Source organism: Orbicella faveolata, unplaced genomic scaffold, assembly GCF_042242905.1.
Source record: "Orbicella faveolata isolate gen_17 unplaced genomic scaffold, um_ofav_v1 contig_48, whole genome shotgun sequence".
Taxonomy (NCBI): domain Eukaryota; kingdom Metazoa; phylum Cnidaria; class Anthozoa; order Scleractinia; family Merulinidae; genus Orbicella; species Orbicella faveolata.
This window is the reverse complement of record NW_028301578.1, coordinates 12,595,573-12,612,346: the sequence shown is the minus strand read 5'-3', so window position 1 is coordinate 12,612,346 and position 16,774 is coordinate 12,595,573. Positions and strand designations below refer to the sequence as shown.

General features: G+C 37.8%; 2 protein-coding genes across 2 annotated transcripts; both read left to right on the top strand.

Annotated features, from left to right (window-relative positions):
* The first annotated feature begins 3,161 nt into the window (after positions 1–3,161).
* On the top strand, positions 3,162–4,991 carry LOC110039694 (uncharacterized). Its single transcript, XM_020744833.2, has 3 exons — positions 3,162–3,307; positions 3,779–3,924; positions 4,144–4,991. The coding sequence occupies exons 1-3, from the start codon at positions 3,252–3,254 to the stop codon at positions 4,785–4,787; spliced, it is 846 nt and encodes a 281-aa protein (XP_020600492.2). The 5' UTR covers positions 3,162–3,251; the 3' UTR covers positions 4,788–4,991.
* Positions 4,992–10,922: 5,931 nt separating this feature from the next.
* On the top strand, positions 10,923–12,479 carry LOC149096589 (uncharacterized). The gene is made up of 2 exons (XM_089281165.1): positions 10,923–11,085; positions 11,278–12,479. Exons 1-2 carry the CDS (start codon positions 10,974–10,976, stop codon positions 11,919–11,921), a joined length of 756 nt encoding a protein of 251 aa, XP_089137291.1. The 5' UTR covers positions 10,923–10,973; the 3' UTR covers positions 11,922–12,479.
* Positions 12,480–16,774: the final 4,295 nt, after the last annotated feature.

Below are 16,774 nucleotides of genomic sequence, written 5' to 3'. Positions count from 1 at the left end.
TTAGGGAAGAAAAATTCTTAAACTACCAAGTACGTGACTCTTTTTACAGAAAAAAAACAGCCGTTCGCTGTTTGGACTCTAGTTAACCCATTAACTATTGATTGTAATACGACAAGAGATTCAATTTTATAAATTTGTTTTTGTTCCAGTTTGTAGGTGTCGTTCATGTAAATAAGTTCAAACAAACTTTAAGCAGTCGCGTATTCACTGTGCACAGGTTCAGCATTATTATCTTAAAATTCCTGGGGTCATGTTACGTCGACTCTCCGCTACAAGCCGGACACCTCTGTAAGACGGACAGCTGAGGCTGGTCCCAATGGTGTCCGTCTTAGAGAGAGTTGGGTGTATGCCCTTTTTTAATGTAGATTACACTGCACACATTTTGTTTCGAAAACCTGTGTAGAAACTTTACAGCAGAAAGGAAACTTAACGGTTTGCATTTGCGTAAATTCAGCCGCGTTTCCCCCTCTCCCCTTCCAGTCATTCCAATTTCTCCAGATTATTTGAATTAACATCACAATTATTTGCACCGTGTATTTGATTTTTCGTCTTCGAATTCGAAGCTTATAATTTTGATTTGTCAAAAAAAAAATAAATGCCACCATTATCAGTTTGTTGACATTCACAAAATGGAAAATTAATGTTGTGATGCACGTATTTCATTTTACATCTGAAATAATCGCGACCAGTGAAAAATTAATTCTTGTTTACTACTATTACTTTGTTATAAGCGGGATTGAAATTAGGCGAGCAAGAACAGAAAGCAGGAGCCGTTGACTTCAACATTCATACATTTGCATTATGCTGCTACCGAAGAACGTCTAAAAGTTCGATGTTTGAACAAGGCTGTAACTAGTTCTCAAGCCACAGTATGTGACATTTCGTATTTGTCAAATTTTACTTCGGCAAGTCGAAACTACGGCGATTTTCCTGCAAACTGCATCTGATTAAGCTTTACTGTACAGTCGGTTGGAGCAAAATCACAGCGCTTCGTCGAGTTTTCTATAGTGCGCAGTTGCAATTCTCATTAGGACAGTCATAAAACAAACCAAACTTTATTTGCTAAAATGGTCCGCGGCAAACGGAAAAACCGACATTCTGTCAAAATCTTTCTCTTTATTTTTTTTTTCCTTGACATCATTCTTACAAAACCAGCCACCACTTTACAGACAATTAGAATAGGAAGCTGAAAAAGCGGCTGTTTTACGCTGACAGCACAAGGGCAATGAATATTATCACATTTATCATTATAATACCGTTTGAAATTTTGTAGCAAAAAATTAGACGTTCAGTATATGATCTGACATATTAAAATTACTTAAATCTTTTCTTTTTCTTCCCTTTATCTATTTACATATTATAAATATTTCCGACGCAAATTTTAGAGAAACTTGTTGCCCTAATAAACACTTTGATTTCTCGCTAGAGAGAAAATTTAACTCACTTTCAAAATAGCGAATATCGAAATTTTGGCCTCGTTTATTGCACTGTAAATTTCTCCTACTGCATACCGTGATGAGTATAGGATGAGATATGTGGATTGGCGAAGAATTTTTTCCCATTCCTCGGTGGATCATGTTTACTGTAGCGAATGTGTTTACACAGTCGATGCATTAACTTGACGCTCCTCTTCAGTGGCGTGTGCTAGAGAACCGATCGTCGCAGCTAGACTAAACGGGAAAAACTTGACAGACGGAGCCCTCTACAAAAATATTAACGAGGCCGAGACTAGAGGCATTCAAACAGAAGTGTCTACGGTGGATAATGGCGATCTGCGGTCGAGCAGAGTGAAGAAAATGATGAGTTCACTGAAGTCGACTGGAGGATGAAGGGGGCGAATCAAACAACAGAACTTGGCGGGAGACAAGGACAACTGCGGCAGTGTAATTTGCGGGTAGTGCAGCTGACTGCGTTACGAAATGGAAGGTGAAGGAACCGAGTCTGCACTGATTTGGGATCGGTAAAGCTGAGACAAGAGGTGGGAGCAGATCAAGACGGAGACATAAAGACAGAGGGTAGAGAAGAAGTGGAAGCTGATGGCAAGTAATTTTGACTCTAAAAGCGTGGTATTTGTAGTTCCTGATTCCCCACGAATGGAGAGAATTAACTCAAGTAAGTGAAAATATTAGAAAGGTAACCAATGGTTTTGCTTAAGGAATCACACTAAATTGCTAGTTATTCTCTTGCGAGGTTTGTTTCATCTTTTTTCGCAGTTGTGGTATATTTCCGGAAAATAACGTAGAATAATGTAATCAAACTAAAGCGGTGTAGAGTTTTTTCTTAGATCAACAATTTACTAAATAAATTCATGCCGTCATTCGTATACATACAGTCTTGATGTCTTGATGATGAAAGCCGCGCTTTCTAAATTTCTTAAAAGTTTCACCTTTGTAATGCAATAATAATATCGCTTTCTGTCGCGTTATTGGCTTATTCAATATTACGCCAAAGAATTTTTCAGTACACTTTGACTTGCCCAACTGAATAAACATGTAGACACTCAAACATTTTTCGCAGATACCATCTGTTCCAAAATTTACTAGGCGGGAATTGATTACTGACTGAACAAACGGGACGTAATTAAATAAACTAACTTTGGGCCGTTTACGAATGTCCAAGCTGGTCAGGGTTCGAATAAGTGTGCAGCTGGAATCTCGGTTGATAGCTGCATTTTCGGCGAATTCTCTGCCATTCTGTAAAACAGTGAATTTTTTCTCGGCTTAACAACTCGTCATTTCTCAGTTGACAGTTAAACTTTTGACCAATTCTCAGCTCTTTACTCTCTTCCTATCCGAAAAAAGGTTTGGTTTTACCCACTGATAATGGCTTCTACACAAACATGTAAAAGACATCAATCTCTCAGTCTCTTTCAACAAGGCCGTTGGAAGACTCACAAAATAGGTTTTCATAATCAGCGCAAACGCCAAAATGTACCGATTTTTAAATGATTAATTTGCGCTTATAGGAAAAATACAGGGCAAATAAAATATCTTTCAAAGGATATTTTGTTGTCGTAATTCTGTCATAAGCATCATTTCCTCGAAGCCAACCATTGGATGAAAACTAAAACTAGTCATAAAAAAATAAAATGCTACGAGTTCTATCTTGTTATCTCATAAATTATACATTAATATGATTATACTGAGTCAAGCTAAGGTTTCTCTGTGGACCATTATTCTTGTAACAAGGATACAACACAGATCGACAGTAGAGACATTCAGTACTCCTTCGACTCTGATCGTGGAAAGAAAATGATGTTCCGTATTGTGTTGGGTTTGTTCTTCTTCTCCTGTTTGACGGCAACAAGGTGAGAAAATCAATTGTACTTCGCGCCATTCATCTATTTGAGTCAACTCAACGATAATCCAAAGCAATCGGTATTTATTTTAATAGAGTTTGTGCAAGTTACGTGGACTAAGCCAGTTTATCATCTTTTTGTTGGTCTCCATTTGCAATTTATAAAAAAAGAAATTACTTGTATATTTTGTCTCCCATTGTTGATCACGATTTTAATTAATTTCGAGACAGGATCAAAATTTTATGACAGATGTAGATTTCTGAGGTTCATTTTGCCAACCGTGATTTAGTCAAAAACTCACTGAAATGATTTTTTTTTTTTTTTTGATACGTTTTCAGCTGTGAAATTTCTTTAATTCCCTCAAAGAATACTATGAAAATAAAATCGCCACTTAACTGTTGCTGATTTATTGCTTGATTATAGAAAAGAGAACTAAAACTTTAAATATCAAAATTAAAATCATTTTCTTTTAACCATCAGTGGATTGAATCAGCAGAGATATAAAGTGTTGGAGATGGACTTAAAAGGCAATCTTTACTTTCACAAGAACGCTCTGCTCTGCAAGTACGAGATCATCAAGCGACTGACTAGTGGAAAATATCATCTGGAAGGACAAAGCCCCGTAGGTAAGTCATTTACTTCATTACATAAAACTATTGAGAACTTAGAGCACCTACAAGGTCAGATGTAATTTCTCTTTGGCTGTAAGATTGACACCAGCGCTTAAATTTTTAAAGTTTAATCACAAAACCGTCTCTTCCTCGACATTGTACAAAATAATTCGGTCGAGGAAAAAGTCACGTCGACCTATATTTCAACACTTTTTCTTCCGTTCCTTAATGCAGGATTGAACAAGGCGTCTCCAGTGTTGAACTGCAAAGACTTGAAACAGAAATCGCCATCACTCGTGTCAGGCGTCTATTGGATAGATCCAGATGGTGGTTCCCATGGTAACGCATTCCAGGCTTACTGCGACCAACAGACGGACGGTGGGGGCTGGACACTAGTTTGGAGTTATACCTTCACCGCATACACGAACTTCTGGACTGTTGCAAATGCTGTCACGCCGCGTCCAAGCTGGACAGCCAGTTCAACTAACACTCGAGTGTCTACAACAGTTCCACTGAGTGAAACACATTACGAGGCCATGAACTTTGCTTTGTGGCGCACCATTGGCGAGGAATTCTTGATCAAGAGCAACATCAACAACTGGATCGCATGCAAGGCAGGCACCGGCAGCTTGGTGCAACAGAAGAAGGGATCAATCACTTGTAAACTGGTTAAACAGGTTTCTAAGCAGTGTGCTCGTGTGGTGCCAAAGTCGCTTTTGCTAGACTCCCACGGACCGTATCTCTCCAGCACCAGCATCTACTATTTTTTTGATAGTAGCACAGGTGGTAGTATACCTACCCATGATCCATGTGGAAAAAACCAAGCAAATCAGTTAAAAGGAGTGGTTAATCCACACGGAAATATTTTTGTTCGTTAACAGCTTAGCTCTCGTCGCGTTTAACGAGGTTTCGCAAGGGTTTTAACTGCTTTAATGTTAAATGGTGCTTTTTAATATAAACATAATAATTGGACAAGGCAATAAATGATTAAATCGTTGGTTTATTAGAATGTTAAAGTAAAAGGTAATCCTGTCTTGTGAGTCGGTGTACATGTAATCAAGATTAAACAGACCACGTTTAAATTTTCTACATTTTTACTTCGCACTTGAAATATTGAAGGGAATCCAGAGGTGAGAAACGAATTAAACAAAGTCATGGGTTTTTATACTACATTTTGTTTTCTTTTCTTGTTTTAAGTTGATGTTCCCATTCCTCTTTCATTCTCTTCCTCGATTGCGAAGGCTAATAGCCCATTTACAGATCCGTGCTCATTGATCAGACGTCCTTGGAACAGAAGCGAAGCTAGACTCGACTTTGTTATGACTAGATATATTCTCAAACTTTGTTCTAGGAGATATCATATATTCCTTGCTAGTTTGAGCATTACGCGAAAAATTGCAAACCTTCGCTTCGCAACGCAAAGCAAAAACACACAAAACATAAAACTTGGAAAAAAAAAATGACCACGAAAATTTGTATAATTTGCTAACTTCGCATATCAATTTGTATAGTAATGCGTAATATGATGTAGGCGCGCACTGAATCTCTTAAAAAACAGTTTTCGTGAACAGCGGCTGACTTGCACAAGCATATTAGGCATGTCTATAAGTCTCGTTTCGAATTGGTATAAGATCACTTGTTTTAAAGTTAGGCGCTATTCAAGCACACCTATTTTTCAGATGAGAAGTTGCGTAAATAGTTCATTTTCAAAATTTTATTATGCCAGGAGCCATAATGGCTCCTGATTATACACCATAAACTTATGTAGGATATTTTAACAGATAGGTTTATATAGATTGTGCTTCGCTGTAATTACAACAAGCCCCGTATTCCCACACTTTCCATCTTGGGAGGTGGATGTTCATCACCCTCTTTCCCACCCCCCTCTTCTCCTTTTTTCTTCTCTCTCTCTCTCGCTCCCTCTTCCGTCAAAACTTCTAAATTGATACATAGTTGTCTAGACCTCCTTCAAATATCATCATCTGTTATCTGCACTGTGCGTTTTTCTCTAAACTACTAAGTTACTTTAGCAAAAACAACAAAAACCAACAACAACAGCGAACAAACAAACAAAACAAAACAACAAAAAATGAAACTACAATTTGGTTTGAGACCGTTTGCTCTTAAAAGCGGGAAATCCGTCAGCCCCAAATTGATTTCCACCCTAGCAGCTTAGCTTGAACGTGATTAGCACTCAGTAAATTTTGTTTTAACTTAGAGATTAGGTATAAAATACGTTCCTTCGGCCACCTTGTCACACAAGGAGCTTAGCTCGGCTATTATGACACTTTATGAGAAGCTGCATTCACGCGTGGTGTGTGCACAATGTGCAGTACACATTGTTATACCAAACATTTGTAAGGAAAGGTTTTTTTGTAAAGGAAACTTTACATAAGTGTAGCAGCTCTCATAAGCTTGTAATTCTCTTCATTGTTAGCAGCTGTTATTGTTTTAGGGCTAAGGGCATTGTTTCTGTTGTTTGTTCTATTGGTCTCTCAAAGGGTAGCAAGCCATTCATGTGAGACCTTACGACAGCTGCTACATCACCCAAATTTTATCCTGAGTTAACAAATTTTGTAAGCGGATCGAGAGAAAATTGTCTGTATCTTTTTAAATTCGCATTCAGGCAAATTACATACATGCCTACTTTATTCGTCCCAAAAGGGCTTTTCGGAATAAAGATAGGAACCACTAAAAAAGTAAATTAATTTAAAAATTCTATGTACAACTCAATTGATTAATTAATAGGTAACTAATTAACAATTAATGAATTATTTATATATAAATCGAACTAATAGGATAGAAATTGCGAAAGAAAAAAATAACAATTAAGGTAATTCCTCTGAAATAAAAGTGACAATAGATTTTTGTTCAAACTTTGTCCACTGAATATTTGTCATATGATAACTTCAATTTTGAAATAAAAAAGGGGGGTGCCCATGCTCATTAAGGAGCAATAAGGCATTGAAAATGCCCCATTTTGGCATTATTTAATGCTTATCATAAGAACGCATTCCCAGTAATTGTAGCATCTTTGTGAGCCCGGACTCATAAGAATACGCATTAAACTACAGTCAATGCAATGTGTCGGACACAAATAAACGTTTTAAGTGTGATTCAGACGGAAAGCTAAATCCTTGATTAAAAATTTGAACCAAATTTCTTGACGTGGTTACCGACTGCAAAATAGAAAAGACCACGGTGTATCTGCTATTTTTCTTATTTATTCAATTTTCAGCAATAGAAATTAAATCAGTATTTTCTCACGCAAAGCTTATGATTAGTTGATTACAATGACTGGAAAAAAAATTGGGGTACCCGTGCTCGTTGGTGAGCTAGAGCCATTTTTCAACTGACAGAGCTCAATATCAAGGCAAATCCGTCATGTTTTCAATGTGCGCGTGCACGAGCCCGCGCTAATGACGCCATAAATTATGCGCAGTAAGGATGCGCAATGCAAATGTGAGGAATGACCTTAAGTCTCTAAAAATATGAGAGAAAAGAAATTGAGTCACTTCTTTTCCCTTTTCTTTTCCCCTCCTCTTACAAACTGTCTAGACAGTTTGAAATAATATTACAATAAAATGCACAGAAGATTATATTACGAGGACAAAAACAGAAAGTATGAAGCCTCTCACTTTAAAATTAACTCAGACATTTGCATTTTATACGTACTGCCATTGAAGGACACGTAAACTGAGTTCGATGTTTGAACAAGGCTGAAACAAGAGTTTGCCAAGACCATTAGTTATCATTTCAGTTCATTCGTCAAATTATACCTCGGCAGGTGGAAAATACGCCGTTTTCTCTATAACAGTACATGGCTAAACCTACAGTTGGAAAGAGCAAATTCACAGCGCTTCGTCGGGTGTGTAGCTACGGTGCATTTCAATCAGCAAAGCAAACTTTGCTAAAATGCTGCAAGGTAAACGAAAAACCGACACACTGTCAAGATCTTTTTCTATTTTCCTTTGTTTCATTTGTTCTTGCCATCATTCTCATGAAACAAGCCACCAGTTTACAGACAGCTGGAATAAGTAACAGTCTATAAGCGTCTGCTCCATGCTCCATGATTCTGGTAACGCAGCGGCACTGCTGTTATAACCTTTTTTATAATTATGATCCGAGTTGAAATTTTGTAGTAAAAAGTTTAGACATGTGTTCATTTCATTATATGACATAGGTAAAATCAGTACTCAATTGTTTTCTTTCTTCTGCCCTCTATCTATTTACATATTGTGAATGTAGTTTCCGAAAGCAAATTTCATAGAATGTTGTCAGTAAAACGTTGACATTGCGATGATGCGCTGATAAACACTATAGAGTTCTCGCTAGAGAGAAAATTTAACTCTTTTTCAAAATGGCAAATCGAAATTTTCGCCGCGTTTGTTAAATTGTAAATTCGTCATCCTTTGTACAGTGAGTATAGGACGAGATATTTTGACTGGTGAAGAATCTTTTCCGATTCCTGGTTCATGTTTACTGTAGCTAATGTGTTTCCTCAGTCGACACATTAACTTGAAAAGAACATCTTATTAGCCAGCTTGGCGTGTGCTAGAGAAGCGATCGTAACAGCTAGACCAAATGTCAAAAACTTTTAAGGCAAAGCTGCTGCGATAGTCCATATACAAAAAAATAACAAGGTCGAGACAAGGGGCATGAGATTAAAATTGTCCACGGTGAACAATGACGATTTGTTGGTCAACGAGAGTGAATTAAGAAACTGGGGAGCTAGTTCACTGAAGGATAAAGAAGGCGAACTCGTGTTGACGGTCTGAGTCCGCTTCAAACAACAAGAGAAAGCAGGAGACGACGAGAACTCCGGCAGCGTTGATTTGGGGAAGTGAAGATGGTTGCATGTGTTTCGAAGAAGAATGAAGGAAACCGAGTATTTGCCGGGTTGGGACTGGTAAAACTGAGACAAGAAGTGGAAGCAGACCAAGAGAGAAACAGACAGAAGTTAGCGGAAGAAGTGGAAGTTGATGGCAATTTTCAGGCTGAAAGCGTGGTGGAAGAAATGATTCCCCACGGATGGAGGGAATTAACTTAAGTAAGTGAAACTTTATGAAGGATATTTCCGTCATTGATTCCGTTCGAGTTAGAATCACAATTACTGAACATGGTCATCACTAAATTGCTAGTTATTCTCGTGCACGGTTTGTTTCACCTTTTTCCTCAGTTGTGATATATTTCTTGAAAATAACTTCAAACAATATAACCGAATCGAACTAAAGCGATGTAGAATTTTTTTTTAGCTCAACAATTTACTAAACAAATCCATACCGTTGTTTGATAAAGAAAAACAGCGTGGTGGAAGAAATCGATGATTTCTAGCTCTTGCATGGTTCTCCATGAATGGAGAGAATTAACTTAAGTAAGTGAAAATATGAGAAAGGTCCTTCCGTCATCGGTTTTGCTTAAGTTCCGTCCGACTTCGAATAACAGTTACTGGGCATAGTCTTCACAAAATTGCTCGTTATTCTCGTGCAAGGCTTTTACCTCAGTTGTTATATACTTCAGAAAAATAACGTAACCGAACTAAGGTGATGTGGAGCTTTTCTTACATCAACAATTTACTAAATAAATCCATACCGTCATTTGTATACAAACAAGAAGCGTTAGTCTTGATGATGAAAGCCACCTTTTCAATTCAGTCTTAAAAGTTACAGTGAGCTTTGTTAACCGTGTTCCTTCTGCGCGTTCTTAATTGACTCATTCAGTATTACGTTAAATAAGTTTTCAGTCAACTTTGACTTGCCAAGTTGCATGAAAAAGATCCAAACATCCAAACATTTTTCCGCAGATAGCATCTGTTCCACAAATTACTAGAAGGAATTAATTAACTAAACAAAATGAACGTAAACTAGGTTTGGCCCGTCTGCGAATGGCGAAGTTGGCCAATATTGGGGTCCGAATAAGTGTGCTGGAATTAATTTCGGTTGTTAGTTACATTTTCGGCGAATTGTCAGCCATTCAGTGAAAATTTTAACCCCATTTCTCCAGTCAGCTATGAATGAATTCCTCAGTAGACAGTTATAATTAATATTTTGACCAATTCTCAGCTCTTTGCTCTCTTAACGCCAAAATGTACCGATTTTTAAATAATTATTTTGTGTTTATAGGAAAATTATTCAGGGCAAATAAGATATCGTTTTAAAGGTATGTTTGTTAAAATGCCCAAAGGTATTCGTGAGGAATTGGCAAAAATATACAGGGCAGATAAAATATCGTTTTAAAGCTAATTTTTGAAATACCTCCAGCTAGCTATTCCGAAAGATGTCTTGTTGTCATAAGCATCATTCCTTCGAAGCCAACCATTGGATGGAAATTAAAACTAGTCATAAAAAACATGCTACGAGTTATATCATGTTATCTTATAAATTATACATTAATATGATTATAGTGAGTCAAGGTTTCTCTGTGGACCATTATTTTTGTGACAGGAATACAGCACAGATCGATAGTAGAGACATTTAGTATTCCTTCGATTCTGATCGTGGAAAGAAAATGATGTTCCGTATTTTGTTGGGTTTGTTTTTCTTCTCCTGTTTGACGGAAATAAGGTGAGAAAATCAATTGCACTTGACGCCATTCATCTATTTGAGTCAACTCAACGATAATCCAAAGCAATCGGTATTCTAAGAGATTTTGTGTAAATTACGTGGACTGCGCCAGTTTATCATCATTTTGTTGGTCTCGATTTGCAATTTAGTAAAAAATAGTTGTGTAATTATTATGTCTCCCATTGTTGATCAGGATTTTAATTTATTTCGAGATGGGATCAAAGTTTTACGACGGACTGTAGATTTTTGAGGTTCATTTGCCACCCCTGATTAAGTCAAAAACTCGCTGAAATGAATTTCTCTTGATACGTTGTTTTGATGTAAAATTTCTTGAATTCCCTCAAGGAACGCCGCTGTGAAAATAAATCGCTACTTAACTGTTGCTGATTTATTGCTTGATTATAAGGAACATATCTAAAACTTCAAATATCAAAATTAAAATCATTTTTTTTTATTTTAACCATCAGAGGGTTGAATCAGCAGAGATATAAAGTGTTGGAGATGGACTTAAAAGGCAATCTTTACCTTCACAAGAATGCAAAGCTCTGCAAGTACGAGATCATCAAGCGACTGACCAGTGGAAAATATCATCTGGAAGGACAAAGCTCCATAGGTAAGTCATTTACTTCATTACGTAAAACGACTGAGAACTTAGAGCACCTACAAAGCCTGATGTAATTTCTCTTTGCCTGTAAGATTGGACACCAGCGCTTGAATCATTTAAAGTTTAATCGCAAAACAATACTCTTCCTCGACATTGCACGAAAAAAATCCTCCTCCTTAATTCTTCTGTTACTTAACACAGGAACGAGCAAGACGTCTCCAGTGTTGAACTGCAAGGATTTGAAACAGAAAGCGCCGTCACTCGTGTCGGGCGTCTATTGGATAGATCCAGATGGTGGTTCCCATGGTAACGCATTCCAGGCTTTCTGCGACCAACAGACGGACGGAGGAGGCTGGACACTAGTTTGGAGTTACACCTTCACAGCCTACTCAAGTTTCACCAGTAACGCAAACGCTGTCACGCCGCGTCCAAGCTGGACTGCAAGTGGAGCTAACACTCGAGTGTCCACAACGGTCCCACTGAGTGAGACACATTACGAGGCCATGAACTATACTTTGTGGCGCAACGTCGGCAAGGAATTCCTGATCAAGAGCAACATCAACAACTGGATTGCATGCAAGGAAGGCACTGGCAGCTTGGTGCAAGAGAAGGCGGGATCAATCACTTGTAAACTGGTTAAACAGGTTTCCAAGCAGTGTGCTGGTGTGGTGCCAAAATCGTTGACGCTGCACTCCTACGGACCATATCTCTCCAGCAGCAGCTTCTACTATTTCTTTGATGGTGGCACAAGTAATGGTTGGCCTGTCCATGATCCATGTGGAAAAACACAAGCAAATCAGTTAAAAGGTGTGGTTAATCCACACGGAAATATTTTTGTTCGTTAACAGCTAAGCTCTCGTTCCGTTTAACATGAAGTTACATGAAGGTTCAGTTTTCCAACGTTTTTGCAAAGTTTGTAACTGTTTTAGAGGGATAAGGTGTTTCCTCAACATTATTATACTAGGGCGAGGCAGTTATTTCGTTGGTTTATTAGATGTAAAAAAAGACAGTCATGTCGGGTTGAATCAAGATTAAACTTTTATTTATTTCTTTTTCTTTTTTTTTCATATTTTTATTTGGTGTTTGCAATGTTGTGGAGAAAACAGGGCTCGAAAGCAAACAAATAGGGCTTTTTTTATACTTTCGTAAAGCTACTGTTTGAGTTCTTTTCTTATTTTAAGTTAATATTCTCATTCGTCTTTCATCCTTTATTTTCCTCAATAGCGAAGGCTAATAGACCATTTTACAGATCCGTGCTCATTGATCAGACCTTTGAACAGAGACGAGGCTAGAGTTGAATTTGTTATCATGCAAACCAGTGTGCGAAGAGATGTTATACCCCTGGCTAGTTTAAGCATAACACGAAAAAATTGCAAAACTTCTCTGCGCAGCGCAAAACAAAAGCACAGAAAACATAAAACTTAATAATACGCCAAATGATGTAGGTACGCACTAGCTCTTGAAAAACAGTTTTCGTGAACAGCTAGTCCCCAGTGTTCTCGTATTTTATTCGATCGTTGAACGCGCGAGTACAATAGCGAGAGAACTTAACTGGGCGCGAGTGCGAAACAGGAGTTTTGACGGGGAAGGGGTGGGGACCGAAATTAATCGCTCGCTTTGCTCGCTTCTTTGCCCCCACCCCCTCGCGCTTCGCATTCGCGCTTGCGTTTTCCTTTGTGTCGTTGAAAAATAGACAGTCTATTTAACAGCGGCTGACTTGTGGAAGCATATTGTGCATGCCTTTAAGTCTGGTGTTGAAGTTGTGACAAGTGTTTTTTTTATTCCATTTGGTTCATCCATCTCTTCAGTTAGCGCATAAAACAGCAATTAGTAACAACTTCTAGACTGATGTGGTAAAAGAATAGTTGTTTTAAAGTCGGGCACTTTTCAAGACGAACACTTTTTTTAAGATGAAAAATTGCGCGGTTTACAAAATTATTGGTTATTTTACAAATTGATATCCCGTGCTTTACAAGATATTGTGCCGGTATCAGTAAAAAAATTGATATCGCATGCTTTACAGATTGCGTATCGGTAACAAATTGATATTGCTCGGTTTACAAGAAACTGGTATTTTACAGATGGTCTTTACTTAGTCACGTACAAAGCTCTAGTTTACAGGACTTTGAGTAGATTGCGCATTTGTAGAATTTTAATTTATAATGCTTCATGAAAGTGCGCATGATATTTTAACAGTTTACCATAAGCCCATATTCCCACACTTTCCATCTTGGGAGATGGACGTTTATTACCCCCTTCCTCCCTTGTTTTGGCTATGTGAAACCTTCTAATTTGCTTATCGTCTAAACCCTCTGCAAAAAGCATCAGCTGTTATTTTCATTGTACGTTTTTTCCTTCAAATGTGGGGGAGGGTCAGCAACGCCCTGTGGACGAGGTTGGAATTATGACTATACTTCCATGTCAGTTGCCATAGTAACAACTTAATGAGAAAAAAACGGAGGAAGGAGCTAGTTAAGCGAGTGAGAAAAACAGGAACTGTGTGAATTGAGGTAATACTAGAAATTGATGAAGACATGGAACAAACAAATTCTGAAGAGACACGTTTTCATTTGGAAAATTGTATTTTGTTTTCTAATCTTTTTTTTTTTTCCAGTTGTTTTCGTTTTTTTGAGCATGAGGGAAGGTAACAAAATTTTGTACCATTTCATCATGACTGACACCTTAATGACTTAAATTGTTGACTGCATCTTTCATTTGCCATTGCGACATGTTCAAATGCACAAAAATTAACGACAGGAAAACAGCTAATCTTATCTCGTCGCTTCCAACAAACGCGCTTCACCTGTACGGATATAATTCCTGTTTTATAAACTTGATAAACAAGAAAGACGGGCTTCCGACGTCACTCTTTTATATTAGCGCCGAAACCCGGTCTCATTTGATTGTTTAGTTGATGGCCTTACCACTCATCAACGGCGCCGGATTAACTATAAATCGTTCCATATACTCGCGACTATTCCTGCAATGCTTGTGCGATTTAAACTAACCTGAATGAACATATTGGCAGGTCTTAATTTGGCGCTGTTCTTTGAAAAATACCGTTTTCCCGTCAGGATGAACAGTACTTCAGAGATGATTTCCAACCGGTTACATGTCGTCTATTTTTATATAAACCTAGGTCCGTGCAGAATGTAAACCCAACAGCCGGCGCAAAAAAGAATGCTTTTGGCATATGTTTTCCATGAATTCGAAAATAGAAATTTCTAAACCGGGAAATAAATTAAATTGCCCTGAATTGACATTTACCGCTGTTATTACCGCTGTATTGCGGATGCTTTCTCTTTTCTTCTTTAAAAAAAAAAAAATACTGACGATAACTCTTGATCGATTCTTGATATTACTTCTCATCGTCCTATTGCAATTACCTGATCGAACCTGAGACAAGTGCAAATAAGAAAATAGGGGGAAATATTGAGAAGACCAACACTTATACGACCCAGGTACCAAGATAACAGTTTCGTTTGTAGAATTTTCCTTAGAAATAAATGCGGCATAAAATAAAGACTGTAAACAAACGATAATGACCTTAGTTTGGTCTGTTTTTAATAAACTTAATCAATTTTTCTTTGGCCCGGATCTTCGCATGTTCTCGGTTATTATCAAGCAGAAACTTTGCGTGGCCCTCCCACACACGTAGGGGCGAAATCGCACGACAATAAAAATTCACCTGCTACACCGATAAACACCCAAAACACTTACAGCAAACAAATGAAACTGAGCGAACGTGACTCTTATCATTGATCAATCAGGATAATAAGAAGTTTGCATGTTCAGGTGTTTTTTCTTGCTCCTTACTCTTTCTGGTTGCGAAAAAAGTGAAAACGATCGAACAAAACCAGTTTAAATCCCTCGTAGTTAGCATGTAATGAAATGTGAATACGTCCTTATCATCAAGGATCAGATCGATAGTTGAGGTTCAGCTAGGGCTGAAATCTAGCTGGCCAACGCCCTATGTGTTATGTCCTTGAGCGCTGGAGTAAGAACATTTTTTTTTTTTTCAAGGGGAGACCGTTGCATTTAAAGTTTTGTTTGGGGTACCCTCCATAACCCCAATTACGATTGACGAATATTCCATCTGAAAGGTAACACGTATATCAAAATGTATTTGAAGTAAGCTCTTAACTGCAAAAATTTGTCTGGCTTTTACTTTTGACAGGCTTCATCAATAAAACTTCTTAACTCGGCCATATTGACGCCTTTTCACAAAGCTATGGCTCCTGTAGAGTACAACCAACTCCAGGCCGTTTTACCTTAAGGCGCGATTTTTGTTAAAGTTGAGAACTCGTAAAGCATTCCGTGAGTTGCTAATTATGACTTGGGCGGTCGCTACGCGCTACGATGTGCATCAACCATCTTACGCAAGACATATGGCCATCAGATCAAGCACAAAATTAACTAAACAATGATGCTTTTTTTTTTTTTTTTGTTTTTTGTTTTTTTCACTTCCTGTGCTCTTTCAGTCATAATTAATTTCCCTTTTGGTGTAAAAATTGAAACATTGCTCGAACAATATCATGATTCTATGACTGAATATTTTAAATGACATGATTGTAAGTAAGCCATATGGATCAATTATTGGAGCTCAAAGTTTGCCATAGTTTACACAACCAAAAACGCGATTAATTTGCCTCACAGTATATATATTGGCACAACAGATTACTGCCCGAGGCAGGTCAGTTGTACCCCACGTACCGAAGATGGACCCCACAGAGCGAGTTACTTTAGCATTCTGCATTTACTTGTTTCCCGGCATGATGATAGGTTATTTTACTTCTTACGCTCTGCTTTATTATTTGGATAATCCTGGGAGCACGGGAAGTCCTGTGGTGTGGTTGGCTACCCGCTAAAGCGTGATAGCGCTCCCACAAGTAAAATAGGTCATGTATGTCATATGATAAAATATTTTATTTGAACAAGCTTGTTTCGTCAAGATGACTGGATATTTCCCTCGATCATTTTGCGTGTCTGCTCATGGACAGCACATTCGACCGCGTCGCGGTCCATAAACACGCCCTGCAAAACAACTGAAGATCTTGAACGATATATATCAAGCCAACTCAGTACCACACGCTCGGACAATAACCAATGTTTATTTTTGTGATAATACCATGTCTAAATCTGATATGCATATTACGATACAGATGTACATACCAATAAAATTGCTGTTGTTGTTGTGGCCGTTGTTGTTAATGGTAACCGATATCGAAATTTATTATCGTAGAATGAAACGCTAATTAGCAATAAGAAAAAGTCAGGTCAACCTAGGCTCTTCTACAACGAAGTCTGAATACAGATGTCTCTTTATATATACAGACTTTTTTGTATTATATCAAGACAATACATCTGCATTATCAACTTGTTTGTTCACGTAACTTAGTCTTCTGTACAACGTATTAATGTTTGCGCGAAGAAATCACAGCCTCTAATATCGGTCACTTTGCAAACTAATATATGGAATTTACTTCGTAAAAAATACCACGACTGAATGTTGATACAATTTAGGTACACATTATAATAGTCTAGCAGGTACACTTTTTACTCTAGCACAAACTTATTCTGAAGTCTTGTTATCCGTTGTTTGCAGAGGTCTGTGAAAATCTTTTCCTACATCGATCTCATTCCGATATTAGCACTATCATCAGTATCTCTGGATATATTACATCGGATTAGAGTTAGA

Bases quoted from the DNA above. Each gene is read 5' to 3' on its own strand.
- LOC110039694 (XM_020744833.2), top strand. From the start codon at position 3,252: ATGATGTTCCGTATTGTGTTGGGTTTGTTCTTCTTCTCCTGTTTGACG. The intron at 3,308-3,778 runs GTGAGAAAATCA...TTTAACCATCAG, and splicing joins TCCTGTTTGACGGCAACAAG to TGGATTGAATCAGCAGAGAT. The intron at 3,925-4,143 runs GTAAGTCATTTA...TCCTTAATGCAG, and splicing joins GGAAGGACAAAGCCCCGTAG to GATTGAACAAGGCGTCTCCA.
- LOC149096589 (XM_089281165.1), top strand. From the start codon at position 10,974: ATGGACTTAAAAGGCAATCTTTACCTTCACAAGAATGCAAAGCTCTGC. The intron at 11,086-11,277 runs GTAAGTCATTTA...TACTTAACACAG, and splicing joins GGAAGGACAAAGCTCCATAG to GAACGAGCAAGACGTCTCCA.